Here is a 17,346-nt window from a genome sequence, read left to right on the forward strand (position 1 = left end):
GCCAGGCTCCTTCTGTTTTCCTGCTCTACCACCCTGGGGTGTAGCTCTCATCCAGACGAGGCCTTTGTACCGTTGAAATCTTCATTTCCTCCACAGTGTGGCGCCAGACCGCTCTCTGCCGCTGCCCTGGAAACACACGCAGCCTAAGCACCATTCCTGCCTCTGCTCTGGGCCTCGGGACTTTTCTTCTTCTTGAATGAGTGTGCTCCCGCCCCCCAGCTGGTGCTCCACGCCATCCCCCAGGTCTCAACAACATACCCCCACCAGGACCACAGGAGCCAGAGCTGGTCGTGCCTGGTGGTCCTCAGGACTGAGAGGCCCTGACCTCCGTGGGGGCAGGAGCCGGCCAGCATGACCAGTCGGGACTCCCAGGTTAAGAATCCAGTTGAGCCTCCTGGTCATCCTCAATCTGCTCTGCCCTTCGTCTCCCACCCCCAAATCCCTGCCGACCTCCAGCCCTGAAGAAGCCGGAGAACCTCTGCTTCCCCCACCTCCCCGTCCGCCTTGTCCTACTTCAGTCGTTTGGTGAGCATAAAAAGGCCTGTCAAAGTGGTCCCTCTGTTTGGGGGATGGGCTCAGGAGGGGTGGGCATGTGGGTTCGGAGGGTGACAGATTCTTTCTCCAAATGCTCGCCAGGCTCCTCCGAGCCCTCTTCTTGATTCGACCTTGCTTGGCCTGTGAAGGCGAACAAACACGGACGTGGTTGCTGGCAGCTCGTGGCCGCATCCCTAGTAGGACCCTAGCCTCCCTTAAAGTGCCTGCCTGCAAAACTCCCGGCTGTCTAAAGGATTGGCTGCTGAGTCCAGCCAACGCCTGAAGATCGGGCCCCTGTCTCCCAGCTTCTGTGAGAGGGCAGGAGCTTAACTTTGAGAAGTGTCAGCAAAGCCAGATGGGTCTCATATGGGCCAGCGTCCCTTCCTGCTTTTTGTCATCTTTCACTTCTGATTATAGAGCCCCCCACTCATTCCCTTCCCTAGTCCCTCATTCTCCCTGTGAAATACCCCATCACCTCTGTAATAATCCCAGTCGGGTGCCTGCTCACGATGAACCCTTTCCCCTACGGCACTGCAATACTATGTTACTGACTGAAATCTGTCTGGATTACTTTAAGTAGTGTCTGCTTTTGTTTGTTTTCATCAGGGGAGGTGTGCAGGATCAGCCTTTTAATTTTTTTATTTTTAATATTTATTTTTGAGAGAGAGGCAGGGTGCAAGCAGGGGGGTGGGGGAGGGGCAGAGAGCGAGTTAGACACAGACTCCAAAGCGGGCTCCAGGCTCCGCGCTGTCAGCACAGAGCCCGACGTGGGGCTCAAACCCAAGAACCGTGAGATCATGACCTGAGCCGAAGTCGGTCGCTCAACTGACTGAACCACCCAGGTGCCCCAACAGCCTTTGAAATTAAATTATTTTCAGGATCAGCTTTTTAAGTAAGCATCCCAGGGATGTTTGCGTATAGAGGTCCAAAGGCTGTATTTTGAGAAAACATGTTTCCCTGTGGAGATCTTTTCTCTGGCAGCCCTTTTGAATGGGGGCTATGTTTTCTCAGATACTGCATTGCCAATAGTCCATCCAGCTTTAATTCCAGTGAGAACGTTCCAGAGATGAAACTAAGAATCAACTCCAGGCGCTTCTCCAGTCACCTCTGGGGATGAGTGTATGTCGTCAGCATCCAGCGCCTCACCTGCTGCCCAGCTAGAATGACACCTTTCAGGGTTTCCGACTTAGAAACACGACCACCAGGTTACTCCACGTGGACACCACCCCCCTTTTACAAAGCCTTTGAACACCCCCCCATCAGGAGGGGTTTGCTGGATGATGTTGGTTGGCTCTTGACACCCATTTCTAGCCCCTTCTTTGCAGGTCCTGGAAACCCACGAACCATCGTTGACAGATTCCCTCGACAGCAGAATTGTGCCAATAAAGCGTACCTGTGTGAAATTTGGAAGGCGGAGGTGGAAGGAGGTGGAAGCCATGCTTTTCTCCTCTGTAGCAGCAGACATGCGGGCCGAATGTTGGAGTCCATACTCCCCACCAGTCAGGCTTGGGGCCATGGGGCTGTAGTGACCCCGGCAGTGGCTTCCCGAAGTTTCCTGACCGAGTGGCAGCAGCAGCTTTGAATCTATGGAGAGCAACTGTGGTAAAGTAACCTGAGAGCTAGTGGTGCGATTCCCCCCTGGCCCTGACCTTCACCACCGCGAGCCCCACCAGTGGTGAGCACCAATTGCTTGTATGACCTTTGTGTGTGTGTGTGTGTTTGCAATATCTAGAATGGTTTGTTTTCCTGGCTATGGTAGTTTTAAAATATGTTCACAAAACTGACGGTTGATGGGGGGTGGGAGGGAGGGGAGGGTTGGGGATGGGTATTGCGCCTGGGTGGCTCAGTTGGTTGAGCGTCTGACTTTGGCTCAGGTCATGGTCTCACCATTCATGGCTTCGGGCCCCGCATTGGGCTCTGTGCTGACAGCTCAGAGCCTGGAGCCTGCTTCAGATTCTGTGTCTCCCTCTCTCTCTTGTTCTCTCTTCAAAATAAACATTAAAAAAGATGTTTTTTGAGGAATAAATGTTTATTGTTGTTTTTAAAAAATTTTTTTAAATGTTTATTTTGGAGAGAGAAAGAGACAGAGACATAGAGTGCGAGTGGAGGGGTGGCAGAGAGGGTCATAATCTCGTGGTTGGTTCATGGGTTCGAGACCCGCATCGGGCTCTGTGCTGACAGCTCAGAGCCTGGAGCCTGCTTCATATTCTGTGTCTCCCTCTCTCTCTGCCCGCATGCTCTGTCTCTCTCTCTCCCTCTCTCTCAAAAATAAACATAAAAAAAATTAAAAGAAATACGGCAAGGTAGCATTTGAGACTGATAAGTATTGTGCAAATTTGAGGTCGTGTTATAGAAACAACATTTTCTAAGCTTCACTTTATGAACCACATTTGAGCTAATGGAAATATTCCAAAATAGGAGAATGGAGTTGCCTGGAATCCCGGCCCACACTTCGGGAAGCCCAACTATGCACAGATGGGTCTTCTTGGTTTCTCGTCAGCTCTGTCTCTGTGTCCACCTCTCTTCTTCAAAAAGTCACCACCGGCCCCCGCTCCACCCAGCTCATGAAGGAGTTTGAGCTGGCATGAGGAGTTTCTGCCCTTGTGACCTAAGAGTGACTAAAGGGCCTAGTACTGCGCCTGGCTCAAAGCAGGTGCTCAACAAACAGTAGCGGCCACCATCCTCATCGTTATAATTATTGATTCTTTGATGGTAACCATGGCTTAGACGTCTCTGTACCCCTGCACCCTGCAGCAGGGCAGTATAACCGTCAGCAGGCTTTGGAGTTAACAGGCCTGGATTAAACCCCTACCTGGTAGTTTTGGATTTGCGGCCTTGGGCACCTGAACAGGGTACCTACATCCTTTAAGCCCTGTCCCCTTATCTGCCAGATGGGGATAATAAAGTATGTTTTCACGGACTGTTGGGCTAAATTAAGACTGCAAAACACCCAACCCAGGCCTTGACACCAAGTAAGCAAATAGTAAACTAGGTGCTGCTGCCGCTTCCGATTACTGTTACTCTCTAGTCTTGTGCTTTCAACACAGTTATTTGTTGGCTCACTGACGTCACCACACAGAGACAGACACTTGGTGGCCGTTCTCACTAAAACGCTGGGGGAACGGGAGCAGGCACCAGGAGAACAGGTGTCCTTGCCCAGCAGCAGCAAACTAATAAAGCCGAAGAGGCACTGATGGGCCAATCACCCCGCTTGGAACCGTTCCTACCAACCCTGCCAAACCTGCTGGGCTGTGCCCCAGTCCTACTGTCCCCTCGGGGGACTCTGTTGGTGGCCAGCGGTTGGTGCCATATTCCATCACCTATCGCTAAGCCACCAGCATTTATTTGGGGGCATTTAAAGAGATTGTCAGGGGCGCCTGGGCGGCTCAGTCGGTTAAGCATCCGACTCTTGACTTCAGCTCAGGCTGTGATCTCACGGTCGTAAGATCGAGTCCCTCGCATCGGGTTCCACACTGAGCACACAGCCCGCTTGGGACTCTTTCTCTCCCTCTCTCTCTGCCCCTCCCCCCTTGCTCTCTTTCAAAATAAACAGACATTAAGAAAAGAGATTATCAAACCTTGTTAATTCAGGATTTCTTTTATTCACTACTGTATTTTGACTCTGACGTCCTTTTTCTAAAACCTGTCATTCATGTACTCAGAAAGCATAGATGACTTCATTATTTTTAATGTTTATCTATTTTTGAGAGACAGTGTGTGAGCTGGGGGGAGGGACAGAGAGAAAGGGAGACAGAGGATCTGAAGTGGGCTCTGTGCTGACAGCAGAGAGCCCAATGCAGGGCTCAAACTCCCACACCATGAGGTCATGACCTGAGCCAAAGTCGGATGCTCACTGGACTGAGCCACCCAGGCACCCCGACTCCTCCCAACATCCTAAATGTGACTGGTTAACGCCCTCCTCTGCAGAAGTGGAGGGATGTTTGCGTCTTCTGCACGTTGTGCTGCATTATCTCTTGGAATCGTGCAGCCCTGATCTGAGCTGGGTAGGAAAGCAGTGGTAGGTGTGGTGCTGGGCTGAACTGGAGAGAGCCCAGCCGCACGCATCCGACCCTCAGTGGGGTCAGCAGAGGCTAGTGGGGTACAGGTGAACAGTAAGTGCCCCCACCAATAAGTGTTCTGAAATAAAGGCCTGAGCAGGGCAGTCCTGGGTAATTACTGCTCTCACACATTCTTTACTCTAACCCTCCAGCATCTCCCTGCTAGCTCTCTGAGGGTGGGGACTTTTTTTTTTTTTTTTTTAAAGAAAACAAACAAAAAAACCCAATGGGAATTATCTACTAGCTTGTAAGGTTGAGGAACACCCTACTTCCAACTACACATTTTGTGTCTGAGTTTGAGCTCTTGGGAAGAAAGACAGGCCTCAGCCCTACAGTGGAGGTCGGCTCAGCGATCCAAATATTCTGGCAACCCCAAAGACCTCACAGAGGGGCCAGAGAGAGATGATCCTCTATGGGCAGGGGGTCAAGCGCGTTGTGAATAACTGGTATTTGGTGAGCCAGGGGAGAGAGCACCAGAATAGGCTGTTAATTAACTTAATAGTCTAAGCCCCTTGAAGATACGTTTTCCAGTTTCCAGAGACTGACCGTATCAGGGAAATGACGGAAAGACGCCCCGTTCACCCTACTTTGCCCATACTGTGTCTTGTGGAAATACTGGCTACCACGAGGGACTCTGGCTTCAGTCCTGCTTCTCTCGCCTGTGGCCCCTGTTGTCTGTAGATAAATATTTAACCGTTTACGTTTTAATTCCTTACCACGTGGCTAGAATTGGTTATGGATTTATACATTTTAATATGAGAAAAAAAGTATTTTACAAGCAATGCTGAGAAGCCAGTATCGGAAAGTAAACTTTGTAGGTGGCCTGAGGCAGGACGGCGTTCACTCTGTGACAATCTCACGTGCTGTCTCACTCTCGTCACCCAGCTCTTCAGTAGTGGAATCTGTGGTCCGAGTCTTCTCTGCTGTGGCTTTGCCAGCCTCCCTGGGAAAAGGAGGAGAATGCCAAGGCTTTGACTCTCGAAAGGAACAATTCAACTCTTCATAATTTCCTCATTTTAGAGAAAATCTTCCCCAATCACGTACCCTAGTTCCATGTTGAAAATCTCATCTTCATCAGAAGAATCCTTGTCGTGTAGCTTCTGTGCCATGTTTTTCTTGCGTGTGGCATTGAGAGGTCTGTACATGTCCCTAAGCCAAAGTGGCCGCCTTCTCCAGAAAAAGCCCTTCTAGAAACCAGAAAGGACAACGTTAGGTCTGTTTCCCCTGCCTTCTCCAGCCACGGTACTTTATCCTCCTCAGATTTACCTGATTGTCACTTTCCTCTGAGCATCTCTTACGCAGCAGAGATCCAAAGAAGCCCCTGGAAGGAAACACACACACAGACAATTGGTGATTCGTACCATTTTCCGTGCCTCTCACAATGTATTTCTCCAGTCTTATTAGCAAGCAAAATCAACACAGACCTGGGATCTCAGAAATAATTCCATACATGCTGGGCTTTCAGAATTTTCCTGTGTCTGTCCATAATGGCCCCACAGTGTCCCTGGGAGACCTTTGTATGTAACTTGACATGAAGTATAGGCAGGATTTTCACCCTGCTCACCTTCTGGCCCTTGGCCAAGTGCCCTTGTGCAGTCAACAAACTGGGTGACCACACGGCAGAAGCACCTAACTCTCTCCAGAAGCATTTTACATCAGTCCCCGCCAGGCTTAGCCTCACAGGCATCATTTGCTGGTGGGTGGGGAGGTGTTTCTATTTTCCTAGCTGCTTTACCTTACAAGATGAATCGCACCGAGTGAATGCCTGAGTCCAACCAGCAGTTATCTAGCTCACTGACTTTCACACTGCAGGCAGATGAGTGAGTGAGTCGTGAAATCACCTGAAAACACACGGCTAGCGCTAAAACACAAAATACTCTTTTTGAATACAAACGGAATAGGGGATACCTGGGTGGCTCAGTCAGGTGAGCAGCCCAAGTCTCGATTTTGCCTCAAGTGATGATCTCACAGATTGTGACATTGAGCCCTGTGTCTGGCTCTGTGCTGATAGTGTAGAACCTGCTTGGGATTCTCTCTCTCTCTCTCTCTCTGCTCCACCCTCCCCCCCAAATAAATAATAAACTTAAAAAAAACAGAACAGAAAGAATCAAGAGTGTATGGTAAGTTTGTTTTAGAAGGTACTTATGTCTATACGGTATGTGTGCACTGAGTTGTGACATAAAATGCAGTTCACAGCCCAAGAACAGTGTAGTCAGAGACGTGCCCAACTGGAAAGGAACCATCTTCTTTCTGGTTCTAGTGGTACTAGTGATACAACCGTCCGGCAAGACATCTTCCTTTTCTCCTTCTCCATCTCATTATTATAAAAGGAAGAGATAAATGATTATCTAAGGTCTCTCCCAGTTCAAATTCTATTGGGTCTGGATAAAGGGAATGGAGAGCGGGGCCTCGAAAACCAGAAGGAGGAAGAAGGAAGTTTTCCCCCTACTTTACGGGAAGGACTCATGTATTCTACCTTCCATCATGCTTGAAGACTAGCCCCTTTACCCCACGACTTTTGGCCCTCCCTATCCCTTCTCCAGAGCCTCTGAGAAGGTCTGTGGCCAGGCCTGATGCCCACCGCCAGCGGGAACGGGTCTGAACATTTCTACCCCCGTCCCCCCACGATCTTTCTTTAAAGGTCTAGTGAGCAGGTGCTCTGTGCCAGTCCCATTCTAACTCGGGTTTGGCTGGGCAGCTAACTTTGCTGGATCCAGGCAAAGCATTAGGCCAAATATGTATTCTTTCTGCCTTTGGTGATTTCCTGGCTGTAAAACAAGGGGATTGAAATAGATGAGTTTGAAAATCTAGTTCTAAAATTCTACTTTAACGATTGCCAGACTAATATTTACCTTGAGCTTCCTTCTTTACCTTCCTTGGCTGCTGTTCTATGAGAATAAATCTGTTTTGGAAGAAAACATGATCACAGTTACCCATCACAATAACCACTCCCTCCACATCTTTATTCATTCCTTTGCATTTTAGGTCTTATCTACCCAGTGAGATGATAACTTTTCCTAGGACAGGAATTTGTTGAATAGTCCTTTGACTCTTCAATAACACCTAACTCGCGTGCAGCTGGTAATACATTTTACTGACTGCCTCAGATAACATTCAACAGGTAATTCCTAATAAAAATTCTTGGGAGGAGGAAAAGAAAAGTGTCTACCAGAAACCTAAACAGCAGCACTGTTTTAAAATCAAGGACAAGAGTAGGATGTCTGTTATCACTGCTGCTATTCATTGGTGTTGAGGAGGTCCTAACTGATGCACTGGGAAAAAATGGAGTCGTGGAAAGGAAGAACTAAGACGTATTTGCATATGAAATTACAGACAAACTAAAAGGCCCAAGAGAATCAACTAAAATTTTGTTGGAAGAAACATGAGAATTCAGCAAGATGGCTAGATATATATAAAATCAAGAGATCAACATGTAAACCTCAATGACTTTCCTATGTTCCATAAATAATTAATCAAAAGATGGAAGAATTATCCCATTTACAATTATCAATAAAAAGGCATAAAGTACCTAGGAATAAACTTAGCAAAGAATGGGTAAGACCTATGAGATGAAAACACTAAAGCTCTTCTGAAGGACATTAAGAAGAAACGAATACGTGATGTGAGACACTATTTTCCGAGAATAGTGTAAAGATGTCAGTTCCCTTCAAATTAACCTACAAATTCGGGGCAATCCCATTCAAATCCCAAGACAGTTTTTCAAACAAAAACTGGCCAGCTGACATTTGGTAGAGAAAATGTGCAAGCATAGCTACAAAATGGATGAAGAAGAAGATCACAGAGCAGACGTTAAAATACGTTCTTACAGAGCAACTGCAGTTAAGTATGTAGCGTGATACTGATACAGGAAAAGAAAACCAGGTTGATAGAATAGAGTCCAGATAACACTAGTATTTTGGATCCATGAAGAAAGAATGAACCATTCAATAAAAGATTTTAAAGTAACTGGATCTTTATGCAAGGGAAAAAAGTTAGATCCCCTACCTCGACCGTACCAAAACACCAGACAGATTCCATACAGATTAAAAATAAATAAATCACAACAAATATTATAAGAGTACAGAAGAAAATATCAGAGACTATTTTTATACCATGAGGCGAAAAGGCCTTGTTAACGAGGCCCATGTCCCATAAGCCATGAGGCAGATATGGTGACGGACTGTCCACACCCCCTGTTCATCGTAGTCCTTGCCCCCTTGATCCCCTGGATTGTTTGTCCTCTTCCTGTTGATTTATAAAACTCTCTTCATATGAAATATATTAATCCTTTCAAAGGCTTTCACTGAATTTCAATGTTTCAAATATTTGTCAGTGTTTTTATCGTGAAGGAGACGGAACAGTGGGATAGGAGCACAGGCTGACTGCAGGCACAGCTGGGTTCTGCTTTGGGTTTTGCCACAGGGGCCTTAAGCTGATCCCCTTCTATGTAGGAAAGAAGGATGGTGATATCATCCTCACAGGACTGTGGGGATTAAATCAGATGTCTGGTTTATTCCAAGCAGAAATCAGACAAGACGATCAAATCTATCAAATGTTTCTGCATGTGGTATCAGGTCACAAAGCTTTTTCTCACCACAAGATTATAAAAGTATTGATTCTGTTTTCTTCTAGCACTTTGATGGGTTCCTGTTTCTCTTTTGTTACATGTACTGAAATATGTTTTTTTAAGGTGAGAAATAGGGATCTGTTGTTATTTTCCTCCCAAATAATTAAGCAGTTGTTCTATTACCATTTATTTATTTTCTTCCACTGATTTGAATACTAAAAGGTAACATTTCAATGTTTATTTATTTATTTTTGAGAGCGACAGAGAGAGAGAGTAAGAGTGAGAGAGGGGCAAAGAGAGAGAGACACACACACAGAATCCAGAGCAGGCTCCAGGTTCTGAGCTGTCAGCACAGAGCCCAACACAGGGCTCGAACTCCTGAACCATGAAATTATGACCTGAGCCAAAGTAGGACGCTTAACCAACTGAGCCACCCAGGCGCCTCTAAAAGGTAACATTTTAAAAGTCCTCGTCACCCACGGATCTGTCTATTGCTGGACTCTGTAGGCTACTTCACATAAATATTACGTTGCATTATTCCTCATTGTGAAATTGACACAATGCCTCATCTCTTCCTTTGAACATCATTATTGTCCACTACAGGAAAAAAACTGCATGGTCTCTGACCTCAAAAAGTGTATCATCTAAGTAGGGAGAGGAAATAATGAAACCACATAAAAAAATATAAACACAAGGTTAAACCACATAGGAATTTAAAACAGCAATAGGAGTTTATAGAACTTCCCAAAAGCAAAAGGCTGCAGGCCACCTCAAGATGCAGAGTACTGACTGGACAATGGCCAATGATTTCTCTTCCCAGAGGTCATGGTAAGTTGACCCCACGCTAGTTCCTAGGCTCTTAGGCTGAGAAATCAGACTCTGATCTCATCAAGAGAGAACGCACTTCTTTCTGCATGGAGGCAATATCACCTTACCAATGTCACAGGATTGATCAAAATCAGAATGTCAGGTCATGACTTGACAATAAGGAAAACATCCATTCCACAGATAGGGCATCTGTGTCCACATGATTGGGCATCACCTCCTGTGGAGACAGGCCTCTGTGGCACACTGAAGTATAATCAGAAGGCTATTTGGTGAGAAGAGAAGTGGAAGAAAAGTAATTAGCTGAATCCAGTGTTTCATGGAAAGGACGGAGGTAGCTAGATCCATCCATCTGCCCCGCGGGCACAGCCCGGCTGGTGGGCCTGACTCTCATCTGCTGCCTGAGGTGCCATCTCTACTCTTAGGCAAGGCTAGGTGGGCACTGCCCATGTTGGTCTCTTCCTCACCATTTCTATGCTTTTACTACTGACCAACCCTCCAGAAGACAGACATGTTTCTCCTTAGCAGTTAATACATCCAGTCAGGTTTTACTCAAATCTGATAGACCAGGAAGCCTTACATATCTCTGCTCTGATCCATGACCTTGATATTTCTCTCTTGAGGAGCTGCCTTTTAACAAACTGTTTAGCATATTTTTGTTATCAGGGGAGGGGAATGCGTCACTGTAGACCCTAAGAAATGGTGACAATCTCACAGAAGGACTAGGTCCAGGAGTATTACAGTATTCGGGGAAGGCTTTGTGAAGAAAGATGAACTCGAGTTGGCTTTTGAAGGCTCACGGGACTTCCACCAGCAGAGTGAAATAAAGGAATTTCAAGTGGGCAAAGTCACCAACAAAAGTAGGAATGGGCATGGTCTGACTAGGGGATGGTGAGGGGCTGTTTTGGCTGAAATGGAGGGTTGCCATGACAGATGGCAATATATATATATCTATATATATATAGATAGATAGATAGATAGATAGATATAGATATAGATATATAATAAGCATATGTATATTTGAATAAATATATTGAATATATATTCAATTCATACATAATTGAATAAAAGGTAAACAGGCAAGCTCCAGGAATAGGCAACTGTAATTATGACACGCTCTGAGTAGCCTGATGCAGGATTTTAGCTGCAGGGTTTTAACTGAACCTGTTTACACAATGCCTTGCGAAGTGGGGGAGAGAGCTGTAGGCACATCTAATTAATCAACAAGATGACACTTTTATCTCTAAGCCATGCCCTTTCTTCCAAGATGACTGATAGCTCCATGAAGGTGAAGACTATTTCTCTCTCATCATTTTAGCCAACGAGGAAAGAAATCAGTGGTAGTAGGAGGATGACTGGTGAGTGCATCGAATCGACATCATTTTTTTGAGTTGAAGAAATTTTACTATCATGTCAACTGTGGCCTTCTTAGACCTAATGTCTCAGAACAAGCTAATGGCTTGTTATCTTGGTTACAATCCACAGATGTCTCCCGGCAGTGGGGTTCCTTTTAAAATCCCTGGAATATACTTTGCAATAAAAGGACAAAGCATATCTCAGTCCTCCAGACTGAAGAGGGATATCAAGTCGTGATAGGTGGGAAAGTGGCTTTGATTTTCAGTTTGTGGGTTCTGAATCTATTATAAAGAAGGAATATAGTCTGGGAATCTGAACTAATTGTTGTCCTTACCTCAATGAGACAGAACACTATGATCAAAATCATCACTACTACAGTCACAGATATTGCCAAGATGAGTTTGTTGTTATAGCCATAGCCTGGAACTTCTTTTGTGAGCTAAAAAAAAGGGAAAGAACAATTTTTTTAGAAAACAGAGATAGGATGAAAGTTAACTATTCTTTAACGACTCTAAAACCCCATTCTTTCCGATGAATCGCTTATAGGTTCTTAAGGAATATACCAAATCTAATGTGATATGTAATCTTAATCATTAGCATTTTCTTCAAGACTTGATGTATCTTGTATGTTAGGTCCTCTTTTTGTCTCCTCTGGGAACAGCGGCACTGTTTCCTAAATGAGCAAAGTGGCAGATCACTGCCTTAGCCAAAATTATGTGGCCAAGACAAGACCCGGACTAGGAGCCCCTGGTCCTTGTGCTTGGGTCCATGTCCTAAACCACCTAAATGTCGAGACCCCACATTTGGGGATTTATCCTCACCTCCCTTGACTCCTGCCCTCTCTGTTCACTCTGGACTTCTGTGCTCTCATTGATATAATTCTCATTTTTCCATTGGTCCGTATCCCACTCTGCCTTGGACACCTTTACTTCTTGCTGCTCGCTGAGAAGCTTCATCAGGAGGCCTGTTCTGGAGATGAGCTTGGCACAGGCCAGCTGCACCTGGGTCTCAGAGCAGTCCATTTTCAAAGTCCGGATAACATGAGAAATGAGCCTTCTCACGTCATTGCTGGGGATGAGGGACTGTAGCTGCTGGTTTAACTGAATTTCAAACAGATCACCTGGGGACGAGAGCTTTGACACAGTGAAGCCTGTGGCTTTTGGGGGCAAGCCAGTGCCCGCATTGTGGTATTCCCGTTGTGTATCATTGGTTTGTTTAATGGTCGGCATAGAGTTGTCTGCAGTAACAGTAGAATTAGCAGTGGAAAGATTCTTACGGTCTGTGAATTCAGGGAGGGTTTGTTCTGGCACAGTAGTGTTTCCTGTAGAAATATTTTCTTCAGAAACATTTTGGGCAGTAGTGTTCTCTACAGTAGTGTTTTCTCTGTAAGTTCCTGAAGGAGCAAATAATTCTGGAAAAGGATTTTTCTGAGGACTCAGTTCTCCCGGAGATGAAAAATCCTCTCGTGAAGGGGAATTTATGAGGCTCCTGACTGCAGAGGATGGAGGCCTCTTTGCAAGCAGCTGTCTATTACTGAGTGAACTTTCCTTTCTGGACTTTCGATTCAGTTTGGCCTTGGGTGTTCTGTGGACCACACGGGAGCGACTTTTATGAAAGCGGTGTGTCTTTCTGGGGAGTGAGGCTGGTCTGAAAGCCTTCATATTTCTAACTCTAGCATTTGCATCTTCTAAAACAAAAATGGTGTACGTTAAGTCTTTTGATTCTTTTTTCACGTCAGGTGGGGATTTTGGAGCGGGGGTGGCAGAAGGCCTGCCCAAAGAGTATTGCTTCAGGAAAGAAGAGACCGCTGCCTTGTGCTCATCTACGAACGAAGGCTCTGTATTGAAGGAGCTTCCCACTAATTTGCTGGGCCTGTGCGCCACGGGAAGCTCCCCTGGGGATGGTCTCCTGAGCCTTCTTTCCTTGGGAGCGGGGGTGGCAGAAGGCCTGTCCAAAAAGTATTGCTTCATGAGAGAAGAGACCGCTGCCTTGTGCTCATCTATGAACGAAGGCTCTGTATTGAAGGAGCTTCCCACTGATTTGCTGGGCCTGTGCGCCACGGGAAGCTCCCCCGGGGATGGTGTCCTGAGCCTTCTTTCCTTGGCCATGTTCTCCACAGATGGCTGGGCGCTCTGTTTCCTCTGGATGTTCTGACGTCTCAGTTCTTTTAAGTGCCTTTTCCGTATGCCCTTTGGGCCCTTGATGACCTTGTTCACTCTCAGGAACTTTTTCCCCACACTCTCAACCTCGTCTAGGCTCTTCTCCTGCGGTTGGGCAGTTTCCAATTTCTTTGGAAAGATTTGACGTTTAAACTTGGGACCTAAAAGGCTGGAATGTATAAGCATGGCCATTTTTTCTTTCTTTTTCACGTCATCAATTTTTTCCTGAATTTCTGCATCTACCAAATTTTCCAGAAAGTAGAGTTTTCTCAGTTTATTCTTGTAAGTTGAATTGTTGGATCCAGGTTTAAGAGAAGGGTCCCCTGTGTCGTTCATCGAGTGACCCACGGGCTTGTCTCCCTCTTGCACATTTGAAAACAGAAGTTTAATGAACGGTAACAGCGTCGATTCTACGTCTTCTAGATTGCCCTCCGAGAAATAAGGCAATATGTAATTCAGTGCACTAATGACATCACTTTCGTCATTGAAGTCTAGCTGCTCGTTCATAAAGGCTGACAAACTGACACGATCTATGTCTGAGGACGCCTTCTCTGGCTCAATAGTCAGCTCCGTGCTGGCGCTCTTCTTTCGAGCTGTCAATACCTTCATGAATGATCCCTCTGCCTTCCTTAGGTATACTTCCTGATCTGTCGAAGAAGAAGAAGAGATGAGTTCTGATAATGGAAGACTGACAGCACAGCTCTTTGTCAATGCACAGTCATACGTCCCAGTCAAGCAAATTAAGAATCAGCAAATACTCGAGCGCCATTTAGAGAGGAGACGAACTCAAACTTGGACCCACGATTGGCAACAACAAAAGGACAAAAAGATGTGTTTTGAAAAAGTAGCTATTTCCTCAGAACATTCCACAGTGTGAATAAGTATATTTAGAGTTATTCCATTGGTCCCTAAGGGCCGATTGCCCAGGCCTCAAGAAAAGCCAAGGCCGGAAGATACTCGGCTAAACTGTGTGCAGCTCTAGTGCGACTCCTGGCATTCACATACCCCACCCTGTCCTGCTTCGGGGGCAGAGGGAGCGCGAGTCTTCCTCCTTCTACGTCTTCAGTGGGCTTGAGTTCTTGCTACCATCACATATGCACGGGACAACACCCGTCACCAGCAGGCCCTCATCTGGACACGCCCTCTCCGCCCACCCACCAATTCCTTCGCTTGGTCCCTGCTCCCATATATCGCACCTCCCGTAACATAAGCTCTAGACAGAAAAAACTAAACACAAGACCCGCTAAGTCCACCCTGGTTCTTTGCTTAAATTTGGGCAGAGATGTGGGGTATAGGTTAAGAGATTTTCCAGCTATGAGAGAGATGCCACTGTGGGGCATTCAAAAAAATCAACGGAATGATACTTGAGGTTTTAAAATGCAGAAGGGATAAAGAAACTTTGGTCAAATGCCTACTTTGCTTTCATTTCCTTTCATTTCCAGATTTCTAGCTTTACTGAGAGAACCATCCAGAGCTTCCAACTACATGAAGGTCAAGCGTACAGCTTGTGTACACTGAACAGCACTGTGCAGCTGGGTTTTTCCAGAAGAATTAAAAGTATTTTTAGTGGTGCTGGTGAGAATCGGAGGAGGAGGTGATAAAGGTCACGAGAGAGGAGGAGCAGCGGGCTGGCGGAGCGCCCAAAACGGGAGAGGAGACTCGAGTGCTAGGCTAAGGCACCTCTGATCTCATTTTTCCTCGCCTGTCAAAGGAGATAAAAAAAAAAAATGCCTATTCTGCCCACCTCTAAGGGAGAAGGGAGTAAGATAATTGGTAAAACATTGTTTTGGAAAACAAGCAACACCACTTATAGAAGTAGCAAAGTGTAATTTATGCTGTGCCCTAGACCATTGACAGGGACCCATATTCAAGCTATCCAGGTGCAAAAGCACATTTTGGAAGTCACCAAGTTAGTGCCAATAAAACCTAAGAACAGAAAAATACCTAAAAGCACCTGTGTTTTGGATAGAAAAGCTTAAGATTCAGAACAAGAGTTGGACAGCCCAAGAATAGAAGAGCCCTCTCATCTGTTAGAACGGTTGGGTAGCAGCTTCTGGTTAGGGCACAGAAACACAGAGGCTCCAAATAAAACTTTTTCAGAAATCAGCATCACTTGTACTCTTACACACTTATAAAAACAACAAAATAAACAAAAAGGTATCTCCACCTGTCCTATAAGACAAAGGGCACCTGAGACCTAACGCACGTAAAATCAGTTTATAAGCTGTGATGTACTATGTGAACAGGTTTTCATTTGGGGGTGGGTAGTTGACTTAATAATGTAACTGAGAATCTGACTTTTCACAAAGGAATAGTTCTTAGAAATTTAGGGATCTGAACTCTGAATGAGTAAAAATAATGCAATGACATCATTAGTTTAAAAATTTACCATTGTTAGGGTGCCTGGGTGGCCCAGTCAGTTAAGCATCCGACTTTGGCTCAGGTCATGATATCACAGTTCAGCCCCGCATGGGGCTTGCTGCTGTCAGTGTAGAGCCTGCTTCGGATTCTCTGTCCCCCTCACTCACTCTCTGCCCCCTCCCAGCTCACGCACGTGCATGCTCTCTCTCTCAAAAATGAATAAACATTAAAAAAAATTATCATTGTTGATTAAAAATAAAAGTTAAACCACAAATAAAATAAAAATTTACAAATTTATCATCAGGCAATTAGGACTTACCACAACGTGTGCCATTTGTCAGACATGCACTGTCACAATGTAGCTTGACTGTCTTACAGACAACCTCAATAGTATTTTTAAATTGGCAGAGACAGCAGGCCATACGGCTAGGTAAAATCCTATAAATGGAAACACAGACAATTAAATTAGTGGTAAAGGAGTTACTCGAGCAGGTAGAAGAGGCGGGCCAAAGTCATCACAGGGCTGTGCAAAAAGGAATTCTTGAGGCACATGGCCTGGATGGTTGGGTAGGGACCAGTTGGCCAACTGCTGCTCTTGAATATTATAAATACACAGATAGAAGGACAGAGGTGCCCAACGGAAAGGTAAGGATGACATGGGGTATGGTACCCTTAGAATGAGATAGAGATTAGAACTGGGTGACACTGATCAGTAGTTTAATACACAGGTAACTCCTTCCAAGCCAAAAGTCTCACTTCGGGTTGAGAGCACACAGAAAGAGGGTAGACTTCTAAGAGTTTGAATAAATCTGAAATATGGCCCATACTGAGGATAAAAAGCAATCAACTTTGGCTCAGGTCATAATCTCGTGGTTCATGGGTTTGAGCCCCACATCAGGCTCTGTGCTGAGAGCTCGGAGTCTGGAACCTGCTTCAGATTTAACTTCCTCTCTCTCTACCCCTTCCCTGATCACTCTCTGTGTCTTAAAAATAAACAAATGTTAAATTTTTTTTTTAAAAAAGCAATCAATCAAAAACTAATCCATAATCTACACAAATGCTACAATTAGCAGACAAGGGCATTTAAAAAAGTTATTATAACAGTATTTCATATATGGAAAAAACCCCATGCCTCTCCTTAACTCAATGAATTGTGCAACAACTTCAAGTGGCCTAATATATGTATACTTAGAGTCCACGAAGGAGAGGAGATATAAAAAAAATTTGAAAAACTAATAGCCCCCACATTTCCAAATAAGTAAACCCTATAAACTCACAAATCCAGCAAGGTCAATGAAATCTGAGCACAACATGGATTAAACTACATGTTTAGTTTAATCCATTAAACACGGATAAAACTACACCACGGCACATGATAATCAAACTGGTCAAAGCCAGCGATAAAGAGCAAATCTTAAAAGCAGCCAAAGGAACAAAACCACACATGACACACAGAGCAACAAAGATATAACAATGACAACATATT

The 17,346-nt window shown here is 45.3% G+C and overlaps 1 protein-coding gene across 6 annotated transcripts in view; it reads right to left on the reverse strand.

Annotated features, from left to right (window-relative positions):
* Window positions 1-4,113: 4,113 nt before the first annotated feature.
* Window positions 4,114-17,346, reverse strand: part of LOC144615167 (uncharacterized) — a 49,486-nt gene continuing 36,253 nt past the window's right edge. For 4 of the 6 annotated variants that reach the window (XM_081794678.1, XM_081794675.1, XM_081794677.1 and 1 more), the window contains 7 exons: window positions 16,180-16,298; window positions 14,103-14,146; window positions 11,675-11,779; window positions 7,445-7,494; window positions 5,859-5,913; window positions 5,637-5,779; window positions 5,309-5,535 (listed from right to left, as the gene is read on the reverse strand). In XM_081794678.1, the coding sequence (XP_081650804.1) occupies window positions 5,433-5,535; window positions 5,637-5,779; window positions 5,859-5,913; window positions 7,445-7,494; window positions 11,675-11,779; window positions 14,103-14,146; window positions 16,180-16,298 (619 nt within the window). In that variant the 3' untranslated portion in view covers window positions 5,309-5,432. Of the gene's footprint in view, window positions 5,536-5,636; window positions 5,780-5,858; window positions 5,914-7,444; window positions 7,495-11,674; window positions 11,780-12,161; window positions 13,230-13,400; window positions 13,602-13,868; window positions 14,147-16,179; window positions 16,299-17,346 lie in introns of all 6 variants that reach the window. The other 2 variants (XM_081794679.1, XM_081794674.1) reach the window with 2 other exon arrangements.

The sequence above is a fragment of the Panthera onca genome (assembly GCF_046562875.1).
Source record: "Panthera onca isolate mPanOnc1 chromosome E1 unlocalized genomic scaffold, mPanOnc1 haplotype 2 h2.Chr16_ul_1, whole genome shotgun sequence".
Classification (NCBI taxonomy): domain Eukaryota; kingdom Metazoa; phylum Chordata; class Mammalia; order Carnivora; family Felidae; genus Panthera; species Panthera onca.